This window comes from Pteronotus mesoamericanus, unplaced genomic scaffold (assembly GCF_021234165.1).
Source record: "Pteronotus mesoamericanus isolate MK-2021 breed Mesoamerican mustached bat unplaced genomic scaffold, CSHL_Meso_final scaffold_128, whole genome shotgun sequence".
In the NCBI taxonomy this organism is placed as follows: domain Eukaryota; kingdom Metazoa; phylum Chordata; class Mammalia; order Chiroptera; family Mormoopidae; genus Pteronotus; species Pteronotus mesoamericanus.
In genome coordinates this window covers 3,271,389-3,287,054 of record NW_026555305.1, presented here as the reverse complement: position 1 = coordinate 3,287,054, position 15,666 = coordinate 3,271,389, and the positions used below count along the sequence as shown (strand labels likewise).

At 51.4% G+C, this 15,666-nt stretch overlaps 1 protein-coding gene across 4 annotated transcripts; it reads right to left on the bottom strand.

The window, feature by feature from the left end:
- Positions 1-2,384: 2,384 nt before the first annotated feature.
- LOC129082620 (leukocyte immunoglobulin-like receptor subfamily A member 6) lies at positions 2,385-12,509 on the bottom strand. Of its 4 annotated transcripts, XM_054588354.1 has the most exons (8): positions 12,304-12,509; positions 12,148-12,183; positions 11,681-11,965; positions 11,409-11,537; positions 10,719-11,006; positions 10,159-10,461; positions 6,124-6,152; positions 2,664-2,693 (listed from the first exon to the last, which is right to left on the bottom strand). In XM_054588354.1, exons 1-8 carry the CDS (start codon positions 12,335-12,337, stop codon positions 2,664-2,666), a joined length of 1,134 nt encoding a protein of 377 aa, XP_054444329.1. In that variant the 5' UTR covers positions 12,338-12,509. The 4 variants fall into 4 exon arrangements, with proteins under 4 accessions (XP_054444325.1, XP_054444329.1, XP_054444327.1 ...); XM_054588350.1 differs by lacking the exons at positions 2,664-2,693; positions 6,124-6,152 and adding an exon at positions 2,385-2,521 and having other exon boundaries at positions 10,719-11,015; positions 11,232-11,537; positions 12,304-12,352; XM_054588352.1 differs by lacking the exons at positions 2,664-2,693; positions 6,124-6,152 and adding an exon at positions 7,153-7,588 and having other exon boundaries at positions 10,719-11,015; positions 11,232-11,537.
- Positions 12,510-15,666: the final 3,157 nt, after the last annotated feature.

The window sequence follows — 15,666 nt, the reverse complement described above, 5'->3', positions numbered from 1 at the left end:
CTTTCCTTTCTTTCTTTCTTTCTTTCTTTCTTTCTTTCTTTCTTTCTTTCTTTCTTTCTCTCTCTCTCTCTGTCTTTCTTTCTTTCTTTCCCCCTTTCTTCCTTCCTTTCTTTCTTTCCCCCTTTCTTCCTTCCTTTCTTTATTTCCTTCTTTCTTTCATAATTGCGGATTGATTTCATTTATTTTTTTTAAATATTAAAGTCAATTATAAATTATTAAAAATGTAAAACTATTATAAATTCTCAGCAATTAAAATATGACAACAGCACAGCAATAACCAAGAAGATGAAAGAAATAAAATGGGCATTCTAGAAACAGATGTATAGATTTGTCAAACAATGTAATATATGATTAAATTGATATTTCACATCAAAGGAGGGAAATGAGGCTTATTCAACAAATAAGGTGCATGGAGCACTATCACTTGAAATAAAACAAATGGAGAGCCCTATTTCACACATTATACAAAAAATATTCACGTCAGTTAAAGATCAATATGTACAATCTAAGGAGTTTTAGGAAAAAATAAGAATAGTATCTTCCTTACTCTGAAGTGACATATTCAAACCCAGAAGCCATAAGGTAAGATATTGACAATACGACTGTATTAAACATTTATGACTATATAGTAATGTACATATTAGAAAAGTCAAAGGACAAGTAATAGAGTAGGAAAAGTATTTGCAACACGTGTGTAAAAGGGTTCATAGTTTGTTTTTTCTTTTAAAGGAAAAAATTCTACAATCATTTAATGAAACAATGGATAAAGAATACCAAAAAGTCATTTAAAGCTTCTTCAAAATAATATAAATAGGCAAGAAATATACAAAGAAAGGCTTAGTTTCAAAAACGCATAAAGAAACAATTAAAATAACCCATCGTTGTCGATATCAGATTAATACATATTATCAGGCACCAGGGCAGCAGGGACGAGGAGGATGGTGGTCGCCTCTTCGGGACACCAGCATCCCCCACGCAGGTCGGCCAGGATGTAGGAGGTGAGCACCGTTGGCGAGGCTGTGGCTTCGGGACCAGGCGAGACACGCAGGATACACACAGGGTGTAGCGGGGCCCGTGCTCTCGGCTGGGTGAGCAGCAGCGCTCCCTGCACCTAAAGAGCCGGCCCTGGGCACCTCTTGGCGAAGTCAGCAGTGCTGGTCACCGCCCCCAACCGGCCCAACAGGGTGAGCAGCTGGGACTCCATGAGGCCGGAGAGGGCACAGCGGCACTGGGGACGGAGGGGAGGTGGGCGGCTCTTGCCCCCTAAAGAATCATCTCTGTCCAGGAATCAGGCAAGTGCCAGAAATTAGGGCTTTAGGAAGAAGCGATGCCTCTGGAGCTGGTTCTCAAACACACCACGGGACTGTCATTTCAAAGACCGATGTCCTCTCCCCACCTGCAGAAACCTGGCGTGTCTGGGGGAAGCTCACGAGCACAGTGTCTGAGGCACAGAGCACTGCCTGTCGGGACAGGCCTGTGTTTCTCCGTGATTTTGGATTTATTTGTTCCACACTTGTCCCTTAATATTAAATGTATTTGGGTGACATTAGTGACTAAAATTGCATAGGTTTCAGCCCTGGCTGGTGTGGCTCAGCGGGTCGAAGACCAGCCTGTGCAGCCAAGGGTCCCCTGATCCGTCCCTGGTCCGGGCCCACGGCTGTGCTGCGGGCCAGTGTCCGGGCCACGGGCGGCAGAGGGCCTGCGAGAGGCAGCACATCTATGATTCTGTGGCTCGTCGCTGTTTCTCTTCCTCTGTCCCTCCCTTCCCCTCTCTAAAAAATAGAAAACGCAATCTTGAAACTGTACGGAGCTTCCTACTGCACAGTTCTGATACACCATCTATATGTCACATCGTGTTCCCCTTTAAAGGCAAATCTGCCCTCAGCGTGTATTTCACTCTCTTCACCCTCTCGTGTTCTGGTAACCACCACGCCTTGTCTGTTTCTCTGAGTCCAGACTATTCTTAGTTTTTATCTGTTTAATTGCTTGTTTTAAAACAGATTTGTGGTCTGATCCACAGACATGCACAGTCAGTAAATTGGAAAATAAAAGCGAGAAAAACATCTTCCATGAACGTGCACCAGGCTCTGAGGGTCAGTACAGGTGTGGGTCTGACCTGCGAGGGGATGTGGCCCCCGGTCATGGGGGTGAGGGAAGAGGGGGCCAGTTCAGGAAACCCAGCAGAGGCGGGAAGGGAGGCGGCCGCAGTTTAATTGTGGAAGAGCCTCTGCAGCCCCAGCCCCATCCCCTCCCTGCCCACAGCCCCCACGTCCTCTGCACACACTTTCCCATGCTTCCCACGTTTTCTTCCAGGGCTTCTGGGCATCATCAGACTCTTTCCCAGCGTCTGCCTTCCTGGAGGGTGGGTTTGTTGTCTCCTGTGCTCACCTCCTGGATGCGTCGTGGGGTCTTCTCTGGCTGTGCCAAGCTTCCAACAGCAGCCCCCCGAGGACCAGGAGGATCAGGCCAGACACACCCAACCGGACGGCGTTCCCCACTGTGTAGTCGTGGGTGGTTGAGTCTGGAGATTGAGGACAAAGAGGGCACTGAGGTCAGGGTAACGCACAGTCGCCCCAGGTTCCCTAGATGTCTGTCCACGTCACCCGAGTTCAATGGACTGGACTTGAGCCTTTTCCCTTAGCCCCATAGCTGGGATTTACACCTCACTCTCCACTCTTGGAATCTGACTGATTCTGTGATGGTCCCACGTGTCAGCTGGCCCAGCGAATCAGTCACACGCAGGCTATGGGAGAGGAGACGTGGGAATGCCATGTCGTGTCTTCTCCGACCTGCAGGGAGTCCGTGTATCTGATTCTTCCCTGAGATGAGCAAATTTGGCACATTGTCTGCATGTAATGAGGATATTAAGGAGACATTTTGGGTCTTATTTTTTCTGGAGAACAGGAGCATGATGACCGAAGCACTGGGCCTACCTGTTAGTTCTTCCCCCATAGCCAGCTCCTTGTGTCTCTGAGTTAGGATTGTATATTTTCACATCACTTTTATTTCTTCTGTATATCAATCTCTTCTTTAGAATATAAATGGTGGATGGTATGCAATACACCGTGCAGTCTTTCTGGGATCAAGGATCACCACAATTACTAGACCTACTTATTTATTGAGTTTGTATCCTAGATAGTGAGATTGGTGAAAAACAAGCAGAAAAGATAAGTGATAGAAGAAAATGTTTAGATAAACACCTGGACAACGTACAGTTATGTATCGATGTAAGATACATAAGGAAATGTCATCTGCTAAGATGACAAAGGAAATTCTGGGAAATCCCTGGGAACCCTAAGAGGGGGAGGGGCCCTCACAGGAGCTCTGGTGGGGGCTGCTCTGGAGGACACCCTGACCCAGCCGGCCCCCCGGGGCTCATGGGAGCTGAGCGGGAATCCTGCCGTCTCTCCACACCCTAGTAATGACAGTGGTTCCCAGTGGACACAGAAACAGCTCTGGGTGGACTCATGTTCTTTTCCCACAGGGACTCACTGGCCATAAAGTTCTAAACTGAGCTTTTTCCAATCCTTGATTGGATTGTGCTTTGTTAGATGAGAGAACCTTGTCCCAGGTACAAATAGGGTTTTGTCACTGGGATTCACCTCCCGGGGGTTAAGCCAACTACACTTCTGCTTAGACTGTCAGCAGACCCCCAATCACCCTGACCTGTAAGTGAGAGGACCCCCTGACTCCATCTCCCACGTGGGCCTGGCTCCATAGGGGCCCCGAGGAAGCACTACCCTGATTCAGCACCAAGGACAGAGGCAGACATGGCGCCTGCTCCTTCTCCGCCCAGGCGCTGCCCAGCCTCCCCTCCATGCATTTGCTCTGCGCTGACCACACAGGCCCCGTGACCGTATTGCTACTTGAGACATCAAGCCAGTTCTTTTAATCTCCACCTTTATCCCCAGGACTTGAGGAAACAAATTCTTTTGTAACTATTTGATGTGTTGAAGTATAAACTGAGAAACTATCAGAAGCTTGGTTGAGTCTGTGTCTTCTCTAGATTAAGAGGACTCTGGTACCCAAGAGACATGAAGTTTGTCCGTGAGGGTGAGGGTCTGCAGACCCCAATTGCTGCATGAAACAGGGACCAGGGGAGGATGTGGGGCTGTGCCTGCCTCTCCTTGTCCCCTATTGTCTCATGTGGTTTCCTCAAATATTGGCCCTTCTCACTCTTCAGTCTCCTCCCACATATTTCAGCATTGCCTGGGTGTGGTCAGGCATGGAGAGCGTGGGGTATGCCCTGCCTTCTCCATCTCATTATGGGGTGGAATTCCCCCTGATGATGGCCTCCCTGGTTCCCCTTTCATCCCACCCCAGCCCAGAGCTGTCCTGGGACAGAGTCTGCTCCCTCAATGGACATGGGATGGGAGACCCTCACCTGAGACCAGGAGCTCCAGCTCCGTGTGACAAGTCACAGTTTCCTTTGCAGCTGCAATCTGCCTTCCCTGTAAAGTGGTCAAGGAGACAGAAGGTTCTGGGACCCTCGAGACCAGGTCTGAGTCTCAGCAGACCCCACATGCTCTGCCTCCACCTCGTGTGACACCCCAATCCAGAGGATGACCTCTGTCCTGGAATATGAGGGTAGAGGAGGCCAGGCATGACTCAGGAGCACCCAGTTTCTGTTCCACCTCTCACCGCCTTTTCTGGAACCCGCGTAACCATGGCCATTCCACTTCCTTCTCCTGAGACAACATAAGTGCAAAGGTCCTTCCAGCCTTTCTCCATCTGACAACCAACCAATGTTTACTGAGCAGGTGCCTTGTCCAGGCATGGAGATCATTGGGAAAGGTGACCAATCCCTCCCCTGGGCACACACAGTGTTGCTTAGTGATATCAGACGGCACAAATATTTAGGCACTGGATGATGCTGGTGTCATTTTGGTAAGTTTCAGAGGAGAAAATGTGGCAGAGGTTCCGTAACAGTTGGGCCTCGTGGAATGTGGGGAGGGATGAAGACACACTAGGGGTCAGCACAGGGGGTGAGAGAACCCTCAACCAGGACATACATCATTATTCTAGGAGCTGGGAGTCACCAGGGTGTGCTGTGCCCTGGTCACACAGGGCCCCTTGCTTCCTGTAGGTACTCCTGGGTTTGATTGTTAAGGTTACAGGAAAAATTTCTGTAAAAAAACAAAAAACAAAAACAAACTGCGTGAGCAGGTCGCTGCTTTGTGCAGATACCACTCTGCAGGAGTAGGCTGTTGGAGTGAGGAATGGAGGATAAAGTGTGATGAAACTCCTACACTAATCTAATACTGAGGTGACGAGCTGACCAGCACTCTTTGCCGTTTATAAGCATTTCTCATGAAACCCTAACACAAATCCCAGAACACAAACACATTTAAAGCTGAGTGAAAAGAGGCGGGAATGTTTCTTTGTCCATATCTTGGTCCAGGAGTGTGCAGAGGACTCTGCTCTGAGCAGATGGCTCAGAGGGTTCCCAGGAGAAGCATTGTGTGGTCATGTCCCAGGGATGTGTGAGTCTGGGGAGGGGAGATGGGCCCTGGGAAAGGCCTGGTGTGCAGGGAGGAGTTGGCTCCGCTTGGGATGGAGGGTGTAGCTCAGCCTGATCTGTGGCAACAGGGACCGTCAGGTGGAGCTGCCTGGATGTTGCTGGAGCAGGTGGGGACCTGTGGGGAGGCTTTGTGCAGGGCGGGTCCGGGACAGGTAAGTTAGGGGACATGGGAGTAAAACTCTTCAGCTTGGTGAGAGGGTCTGCAGGGGGCCAGAGAGGATGATGAGGTCCCACCAATAGGATGTCCTGGGTCTTCACCTAAGTGTGACTGAGGAGGGGAACTGGGTCACAGAAAGTGAGGCTCAGGGTCAGAGCTGTAAGTGTGTTTGTTGTGTGGGGGCAAGAGAGGGAAGAGCTGAGGCCCCTCCGCTCTCTGCCTGGGTGGCCTGGGGAGCCAATGGGGCTGTTCCAGGACTGACCACCCCAGCGACAGGTAGGAGGCCCTGGGAGAAGGTTACAGCAGTGTCACCTAGGCAGGTATTTGGTTCTGTCTGTCCCTGGCACTTCCTCTCTCTGCCTCCCTTGCATCTGTGAGCAGGAGACCTTCTCTGCAGGTCTCCGTTCCGGGCCCTTGGGGCATGTCTGCCTCCTCAGGGCCCTGCTCTGGGAGGGGATAACCCGCCCTCTGACCCTGTTCAGTCCACCCCCATGTGCTGGGCAAAAGCCCTTGTTGCAGACTATTCGCAGGTTTTAATCTAAGACATGGGGAAGCATTTATTGACCATCTGTCTGAGCCAGTCACCCCCCTCTCCCTATCCATTGCAGACAAGGCTGGAAGCTCAGCCTCACGGTGGTTGTGAGGATCAGCAGAGCCTGGGACACGAAGAGGCTCCATTGGAGTCATTCCTGGGGCCTGACTTAGATGCGGGCATGAGAGACTTGTGGCTGGAAGGGCTACTGGGAAGCCACATCTGTGTCCCCCAAGCCATGAGGGGGAATCAGAAGCTCCAGGGCGTCCTTGGCCGAATGGCACGTGAGCCCCGACTGAGAGGAGACAGGGATGCGGCAGCTCGTCCTGTGTCCTGGTCTCAGCCCCTCTCAGGAGTGAGGGTGGGGACCCCACCAGGGGCTGAGCCCTGAGCACAGGGCACAGAGCGCATCTCGGACCTGGTAGGGGTCCTGCGTCCCATGAAAGTGCACGGGGACGCGGGGCAACTTCTAAGGTGAAAAGGATCCACAGGGAACCATGGGGATGGACTTGCATTACTTTATATTGATATAAAATTCTCATAACATAAAAACAAGCCTTTTAAAATATATAATTCACTGGATTTTAGTGAATTCCCAGTGTTGCACTAGCACTTGTATGTAGTTTTAAGGGATTCTACTGACTCCATAATACAATATGCAGCCCTCAGTCTCCCATCTCTCCTCCCGTCAGCCCCTGACAAGCCAGTCTGACTTCCGTCTCTGGGGGTTTCCTTTTCCCGGACATTCCAAACAAACACAATCACAGAAAACATGATCTTTTCTGTCTGGCTTCTGTCAAATAGCTGCAGAATGTTGCTATTTACCCACCAGGTAGCAGGTGTAACACCTTGCTCTTTATGGCTTAAAAAAAAACCACTCCAGGATTATGAAGACACCACGTGTTGTTGTGAATGGGATCCAACCTGAAGGGTGTGTACAGATGTGGATTAAAACCAGCTGCGTGGGACGGCCCCTCATGTCACAAGGGTGAGAACAGAAGGACAGTCAGGGGGAGTCTGTATGACAAAAGGGGACAGCCCCTCAGTGGGATTCAGGAGGCGTCTCCACGGGAACACAGCTCACATTTCCTGCCCCCAACCTCGTCAGCCACGTCTGCTCCCCTGGACTATCGCAGCAGACACTTTCCCCACCTGGGGTCCATGGTGTCTTTCACTGCTTCCTGGGTCATCGGATGGGATCCATGCCTCCCCAGCTCTGAACTGTGCCCTCTTCTCTGTGGTCACATCCTGGCGGCAGCGTGGGCCGTCCTCTCGCTGCCTCGAGCCTGAAGCAGCAGCCCCCCGAGGACCAGCAGCACCAGGCCAGCCACGCCCATGCGGACGAGATTCCCCGCTGTGTAGTCTTGAGGGTGGGAGGCTGAGAAATGTGGAGACAGAGGTGACCATGGTCAGGGAGCCCCCAGTCTCCAGGACTCTGCTGCCTCCCCCAGCCTTCCCCCTCCCCTTCACGTCCGTGTCCCTGGGATTTTTTTCCTTAAAGATTTTATTTACTTATTTTTAGAAAGAGGGGAAGGGAGAAAGAGAGGGAGAGAAACATCAATGTGTGGGTACCTCTCGCACATGCCCCACTGGGGACCTGGCCCGCAACCCAGGCCTGTGCCCTGACTGGGAATCAAACCAATGACCCTTTGGTTCATAGGCCAGTGCCAATCCACTGAGCCCCACCAGCCAGGGCTATTTATTGTTTTATTAATTCATTTTTATATAATAACAAATCTTACCAGAGTAAATACACTTACCAGATGAGAAATATGGGCATGTGGATGAATATTTATAGATATATATGTTTAATATCAATATAAGAGTAAATACTGGGTGGGGCAAAAGTAGGTTTAGTTGTGTGTACATGATACACAGAGTTAGTTTTTGTGTCATAATTTATTAATTGTTGCATTATCTTTTGTACAAACAACTGTAAACCTCCTTTTGCCTCTCCCTATATATGTATATTTTATAGAATATATTATAAAATATTATGTAAAATGAATATGTACATAAATACTAAAGTATATTTCGTAATCTATTTGTGCTGGGCTGATATATATTATTTATGTGATTGTGTAGGGAAAGACAGAGAGAAAGATAGAGAGAGAGACTTGAAATGAACAGGTGAGGAGGAGGCACATCCCCCGCAGGGTCTACTCTGCTCTTCAATAGGGAATAACATCTCATCTGTGGGGTGCAGTGGGGGGACAGGGGAGAAGGGGAACTGAGACTCAGGGTCTTGGGACATAGGGTCAGAGGTCAGGTCAGGTGCACAGAAGGGGCAGGGCCATCGTCTTCTCAAAGTTTAGAAAGTCTGGCAAGATTTCGTGGATGGACGGCTAATCAAACAATTTTTACTCCAAAAAACAGCCTCCGTGTACTACTTACCATGGCTTCTAAGCAAGGAGGTGCACAGTTGTGGTTTTCAAACTTTAAGGAACAGAGAAATCTCCCCAAATTGGAGTATTTTGTGAGCACCAAAAGTAGGAAATTATGTCAGTCTGTTTCCCCATTTGATATAGAAAACAAGATGTAAAAAAATTATGGACTTGTCCTAATTCCAAAGATCCATGTAAACATTCTAAGTATTAGCTCACACAGTTCAGAAAGTGCACATCAATGACAAATCCAAATGGTTGGAACCAGGAAGCCTTTGTAATATGTCTCACGTGGTTATAAATCAGAGAGACAAGATAATTTTTAGGAGATGTGTATCGGTCAGTAAAACAAAAAAAGGCATTCCTAATAAAATCCAACGTAACTGAAAAATGTATTGAAACAAGAGTTGATAGTACATTCAATACAAAATGTACATATCTTAATGAGTTTGCCTTGAAATAGTCTGGGGTATAAATGAAAATGTTTTTCAGAGGTAAAACTGTGGAACATTTTACTTTGTCATTTTATCATGTGGAATTTGGAATGAGAAAAAACACAGTCTGGAATAAATGAAATTACCTTTGACTCTGGCTATTACAATTTTCTCAGTCGATCAGAAGGGTCAATTGAAAAACAATCCAAAGGTAGAGAATCTTTAGGAAGCTAAATAGGTCATGAAATATATATACACGGAAAGCAATAGCTTTCCTATGTGCACTTACTGTAATTCAGAATATGTAAGGGAATCAAGCTGCTTACTCACAAATTACGTTATTAGATGTGTATTTCTTAAAGTAGCCTATAAATTTACCAGTTTTACAACTACCTAACAAAGTGCTGCTGTAGTTCACTAAAACCACATTTGAAATGAACATAACAAGAAGACTGAATAGTAACAAGAAGTAATCTCCACAACAAATGTATGAATTTAATCTCCCTCCTATCAAAATAGGAATAGCTTTACATGCATTTGAGTGCTGACTCCACATAAAGTAAACTAGATGGTGACTCTGTGCACTGAGGCGCGGCCTGAACGTCCTCAGAAAAGAGCAGGAGCAGCCAGAGCGCCCAGAACCGCCGAGGAGCTGGCAGGAGGCCCCTCCCCGCCCCCACCCCCACCCCGGCTGTGGGCGGGAGCCCAGCTCCCCCCACCCGCAGCCTGCGCGGGCCCTCCCGCCCAGGGGAGCAGCGAGGGCTGGAGGCACCAGGTGAGCCCAGGGGCCTGCAGAGCGGGGTAGGGGGCAGGGGGTGCTGCTTTCCCGAGGAGAGGATCGGGGGGGGGGGGCCGGGACCCAGGGGCCCAGGCTCTGAGATGAAGAAGCAGGAGGTGAGTGGGGGAGGGGTCTGTCCTCTGCTCAGTCTAACCGCGTTTCTCCTCCTTTCGCCCACATCTGCCGCCGCCCTCCCTGCTCTTCATCTCGGCCCAGATTCTGAGAAAGGGACTCAGGGGCTGGTCCCCCTCTATGGAATCCCTCCCACTCCTCATTTATTTCTGTCCCCAACTCTCCTTGTAAAGGGCCCTGGGCTGAGTGAGCACAGAAAGGAAGGGGTCAGGGGCCTCACCTGAGACCAGGAGCTCCAGGGCGTCACTGGGCTGCGACAGCAGGTAGGGGCTGCTGTGGTTTGCGCTGTAGCACCTGTAGGTGCCCCCGTGGGCGGAGGTCACGGGCCCCATGGAGAACTCTGCCTGGTGCTGCTGAGCTCGGGGCTGTGGTCTGAGCCGCAGGGGGGGATCGGCCGCCCCCTCCTTGATCAGAAGGAAGCTGTCCCTCGGGCTCTGTGACTGACACAGCAGGGTCACCTTCTCTCCTGAGGCCACCGTGGGGCCTGGCTGCACCGAGAGGGAGGGTCTGTCAGGGAGCCATCCTAGAGAGAGGGGGGCGGGTGAGGGGCTGCTGCCCACCCTGTTCTGACATGAGAGTCACCAGGCCCCTTTCTGAGGACCCTCCTCTCTGTCTGTCTCTGTTTTCTTTGTGTCTCCCCCTCCCCCTCCCATCTCCTGTCTCTCTGTCTCTCTCCCTCCCTGGGGACCCCACACCCCTTGTCCTGGCCATCACCACCTGAAGCCCGCAGCAGGGCCTGATTAGACTCTGGGTCCCTGACTGAACCCGCTGACTCCTCACCTGCCACCAGGATGTCCAGGGGGTCACTGGGGGCCGACCACTCGGAGGAGAGGCTGTGTCCCCCGTAGCACCTGTACCGGCCCCCGTGGGAGCCGCGCACCGTGTCCAGGGGGAAGTCGGCTTGAGAGACCCCCGCCTGGGGCTGCAGGGCAGTGCTCTGGGGGGGGTCCTGTGCCCCCTCCTTGGACAGAGCGAACCTGTCATAGCCGAGGTCCGAGCGGCACTGGAGGGTCAGGTTCTGTCCAGCGGCCACGATGGGGCCCTGCTGGGTCAGGAGGGAGGGCTTCCCTGAGCCTCCTGCAGGGACCAGACGTGAGTGACAGGGGCTGCCCCTCCCATGGACCCTCCCCCTGGCCTGGCCCCAGGTCCCACTGTCTCTCTCTGCGCCTCTGGCCCAGGAGCCCCTGTGCGCCCCTCTCCCCACCTCTCACGTGGGCTCCGCTCCCAGCAAAGTCCCCAGTAACCTGGCTGGTGCTTCAATCCATGGATGTGTCCCAGACGGGACTTCCTCACCTGAGACCAGGAGCTCCAGGGGGTCACTGGGCAGTGACCACACTTGGGGTCTGTTCCTGTAACAGCCATAGCATCTGAGCCTCCACCGGTGGCTGGGGGTCACGGGGCCCACAGGGAACCAGGCCTGGAACTGCCCACTGGGGAGTCGCTGTGAGTCCAGGGTCCAGGGGGGCCTGCGTTCTCCTTCCTTCATCAGAATGAACCTGCCAAATCCCTGCCCTGAGCCACACTGGAGGGTCACGTTCCCTCCTGAGGTCACGACAGGGTTGGGCAGGGCTGAGAGGCTGGGTTCACTGTTGTAGGCTCCTAGGAGAGAAGGAGGCAGCGTGGTAAATGGGGCTCACACCTCCTTCATGTCCCCCAGGGCTGGGCTGTGAGAGGGACACCCTGAGAGCATCCCCCTCCCTGAGGGCAGAGCCTGAGGCTGGGACCCCTGAGTGTCCTCTCACCTGTCACCACCAGATCCAGGGGGTCACTGCGCTCTGACCAGTCAGGGGGGCTGTGATGGTAACAGCGATATAACCCTGCAGTGCGCTCTGTCATCTGTGTGATGGAGAACTTGGCCTTGTCCCTGGGACCCAGTGGCTTCTGTGTGGCCCAAGGCGATGAGGTTCCCTCTTTATCCAGTCGGAACTCCTGGGCCTGCCGAGTCCCCTGACACCAGATGGTCACAGGGCTCCCCCAGGGGATCACAGGGCCTGGCTCCGCCCAGATGGTGGGTTTGGGGAGGGTCCCTGGAAGGAATCAGAGGCTGAGACACAAGACATGTCCCCAGTGCCCAGCTCTCAGCCTCCAGCATCCCAGATGTCCGTCATCTGCCAGCCCAGAGCTGCTGTTCTTCATCCCCAACTTCCCAGGGGATGGCTCCTTGTCCCCAGTGGGGAATGACACCTGGGACCCCTGGGAACAGACTCACCTGCCTGCACTGGGGTCCTCAGGCCCACGCTCAGCCCTGCAAGAGAGTCCCTGTGAGGGATTTGCCCTGAGTCCTGAGCAGAGCCCCCCTCCCCGGGAGCCCCCTGAGCCCTGGGTCCTGACAGAGCAGGGTTTCCCCTCCCCCCTAAATACTCACCGAGGCAGAGCAGGACCGTGACCGTGGGGGGCATGGTCTCCCCTCTGAACCCAGCTGTTCAGGAGGAAGAGACCACGGAGTCCTCAGGGTAGACAGACAGAGGGTGTGGTCACTGGGAGGCTGGCCATCTTTGTCACAGGCTTGTTACACCAGCAGCTTCTCAAGAAGGGGAACAGGGTTTCCAGCCAAGATGGAGGCGTAGGTACACAAACTTTGCTTCCTCACACAACCAAAAGAAGGACAGCAACAAATTTAAAAACAAGAAATAACTAGAACTGCCACAAAGTTGAACTTGTATGGAAGTCCGACAACCAGGGAGCTAAAGGAAAAACCTTCCTCCAGAGCAGGAGGAGGAGTGGAGATGGGTAGTCGGCGCAGAGAGAACATGGGGCAAGGCGGTGGCTGGCGGATGGGGTGGCCTCACATTTGCTTGTGGATAAACCGTAAGGAACAGATGGAGAGCAAGACACAGCATGCAATCCAGGGTTCCAGTGCTGGAAAAGAAGCCTCAAAACCTCTGGAGGTAAAACCTATGGGGGTTGAGATGGCGGGAGAAATGCCCAGCCTCACAGGAGAGCCTGCGGAGAGACCCACCGGGTCCTAGAATGTGCAAAAACCCATCTGCCCATGAGTCAGCACTAGCAGGGCCCAATTTGCTTCTGGGTACAGGGGGAAGTGACTCAAAGCCGGCTGAGAGCCGAGCAAGCAGCATAGCTCTCTCTCGGACCCCTCCCCCACACTCAGGATCACCACACAAAGACCAGGGTTGCCCCGCCCTGGCGAAAACCTAAAGCTCCGCCACTCCCAACATAACAGGTGGGCTGAGACAAAGAAATATGGCCCAAACTAAAGAACAGATCAAAGCTCCAAAAATAGAGCTATGCAGTGAACAGATAGCCAACCTATCAGAGGCACAGTTCAAAACACTGGTAATCTGGATGCTCACTGAATTGGTTGAGTATGGTCACAAAGTGAAAGAAAAAGTGAAGGCTATGCCAAGTGAAATAAAGGAAAACATGCAGGGAATCAACAGTAAAGGGAATGAAACCAAGACTCAAATCAACAATTTGGAGCAGAAGAAAGAGATAAACATTCAACCAGAACAGAATGAAGAAACAAGAATTGAAAAAAAATGAGGAGAGGCTTAGGAACCTCTGGGGCAACTTTAAATATTCCAACACCTGAATCATAGGGGTGCCAGAAGGAGAAGAGGAAGAGCAAGACATTGAAAACTTATTGGAAAAAAATAATGAAAGAGAACTTCCCCAGTCTGGAGAAGGAAATGAACTTTCAGGAGATCCAGAAAGCTCAGAAACTCCCAAAGAAGTTGGACCCATGGAAGCTCACACCAAGGCGCATCCTAATTACATGACCCAAGATTAAAGATAAGGAGAGAATCTTAAAAGCAGCAAGAGAAAAGGAGACAGTTCCCTGCAAAGGAGTTCCCATAAGACTATCAGCTGATTTCTCCAAAGAAACTTTGCAGGCAAGAAGGGGCTGGAAAGGAGTATTCAAAGTCATGAAAGGCAAGGACCTACAACCAAGACTACTCTACCCAGCAAAGCTATCATTTAGAATGGAAGCGCAGATAAAGTGCTTCCAGATAAGGTCCATTGAAAGGAGTATGTCACCACCGAGCCCTTATTATATGAAATGTTAAAGGGACTTATCAAGGAAAAAGAAGATAAAAAACTATGAACAATAAAGTGACAAGAAACTCACACCTGTCAACAACTGAACCTAAAACAAAAATAAAAACAAACAAAGAAAACCGCTAGAACAAGAACAGAATCATAGAAAGGGAGATCAGAGGGGAGGGAGAGGGGGAGAATAGGGGAAAAGGTACAGGGAATAAGCAGCATAAATAGTAGGTACAAAATAGACAGTGGGTGGTTAAGAATCATATAGGAAGTGGAGAAGCCAAAGAGCTTATATGTCAGACCCATGGACATGAACTAGGCAGAGGAGAATGCTAGGCAATGGGGTGGTGCAGGGCAGAGCGGAATAAAGGGGAGAAAAAATAGGCCAACTGTAATAGCATAATCAGTAAAATATATATTTAAAAAAGAAGAGGAATGTGTCACCCCAGAGTCTGGCTCTCATTTTAATGATGGCAGAAAAAATACACCCCAGTCTCCTGAGGGCCCCTTGCAGGTGAGGTGACCCAGGGCACATCCTTCCAGTCAGAGCCTCCCCCATGGTCCCCTCACCCTCTGCCCAGCCATCAGCACCTCCCTGTGGGTCCTCCACGTGGACAGTGGTCACCCAGGCCCTGGAGACACTTCAGGAAGATGGGGGTCCCTGTGCCTGCAGAGCTCAGAGCAGCAGAGACACGGTCTCCTTCTCACTGTGCAGTTCAGGCAAATGTCGCTGGAACAATGAGCAAAAAGGACACATACCGAGAAATAGGGGAAGGACATATGTCCCTCCCCCTGGCCCCAGAGTGTGGCTTTTTTCTATCCCAGCCACCCTCGCAGACTTCTCCTTTTTCTTAACAGCAGCATCGACCCCACCTCCCTGTGAACAAGCCTCTGAGTGGTCCCTGCCCCCTCAGTGCCCTCTGTTCTCTGACTCAAGCCTCCACATGCTGTGGTCCTGCCTTCACGCTTTAGGGGACATTGATTTGGGTTAGAGTCCCGATTTTACTTGGAACAAATATATATTTGAACAACCATCACTGAATGCCCTAGTCACCTGTGTGGTAATGTCCAGTCTCTGCCTCAGTTTCCACATCTGGACCACGTTGTCACAAACCCCAGTCCCCACGGTGGCTGTGGGTCAGTGGTGCTGGTGCATGGGAGGGAAACATCCATTTCTAGACCCGATGAAGATGTCTGTGGGCTGGGACACGAGAGGGTGAAGGTGTCCAGGGTCAAGTGCAGGATTGTTGCACCCACTCGGGACCTTGTCTGCTCTGAATACCAAGCGCAGATACTCACCATGGCGCTCAAGTATGGAGGCACCGACCCATGAGAGAGAGACATGAAAATGGAGTGGGAACCACAGTGGAGAAGAGACACAAAAGCTGGGTGGTCCCCTGTGACCAGAACCATCCCCTGGTCATAGGGAGGCGATTCCCCTCTGTGTGGACAGAAAGTGACCCCCGGTCCTCACAGGAAGTAGGGACAGTGCAGGTGAAGGCTGGAAGCGTGGTCCCTGCCCTGTGTTTCCATTGGGGGCTCTAGGATACCTGTGCCCAGTAGCTCAAGTCCATGGTCAGCAGTGAGCAGTATCCCCTGTGTGCCTTGAAACAGGATGAGTTCAGCCTATCAGCCATGGGTGCCTGTCCCGTGTGTGTATGTGAAGCTCCCATTGGACCAGCCCTAGCGGGCAGAAGGCTGAGCAGATGCTGAGTCTGGGAGA

Excerpts from the sequence above, each read along its gene's own strand:
- LOC129082620 (XM_054588352.1), bottom strand. The coding sequence starts at position 12,337 with ATGCCCCCCACGGTCACGGTCCTGCTCTGCCTCG. Across the intron at positions 11,966-12,147 it reads GAGGACCCCAGTGCAGGCAG|GGACCCTCCCCAAACCCACC; the intron begins GTGAGTCTGTTC and ends GATTCCTTCCAG. Across the intron at positions 11,538-11,680 it reads CCTGGATCTGGTGGTGACAG|GAGCCTACAACAGTGAACCC; the intron begins GTGAGAGGACAC and ends CTTCTCTCCTAG.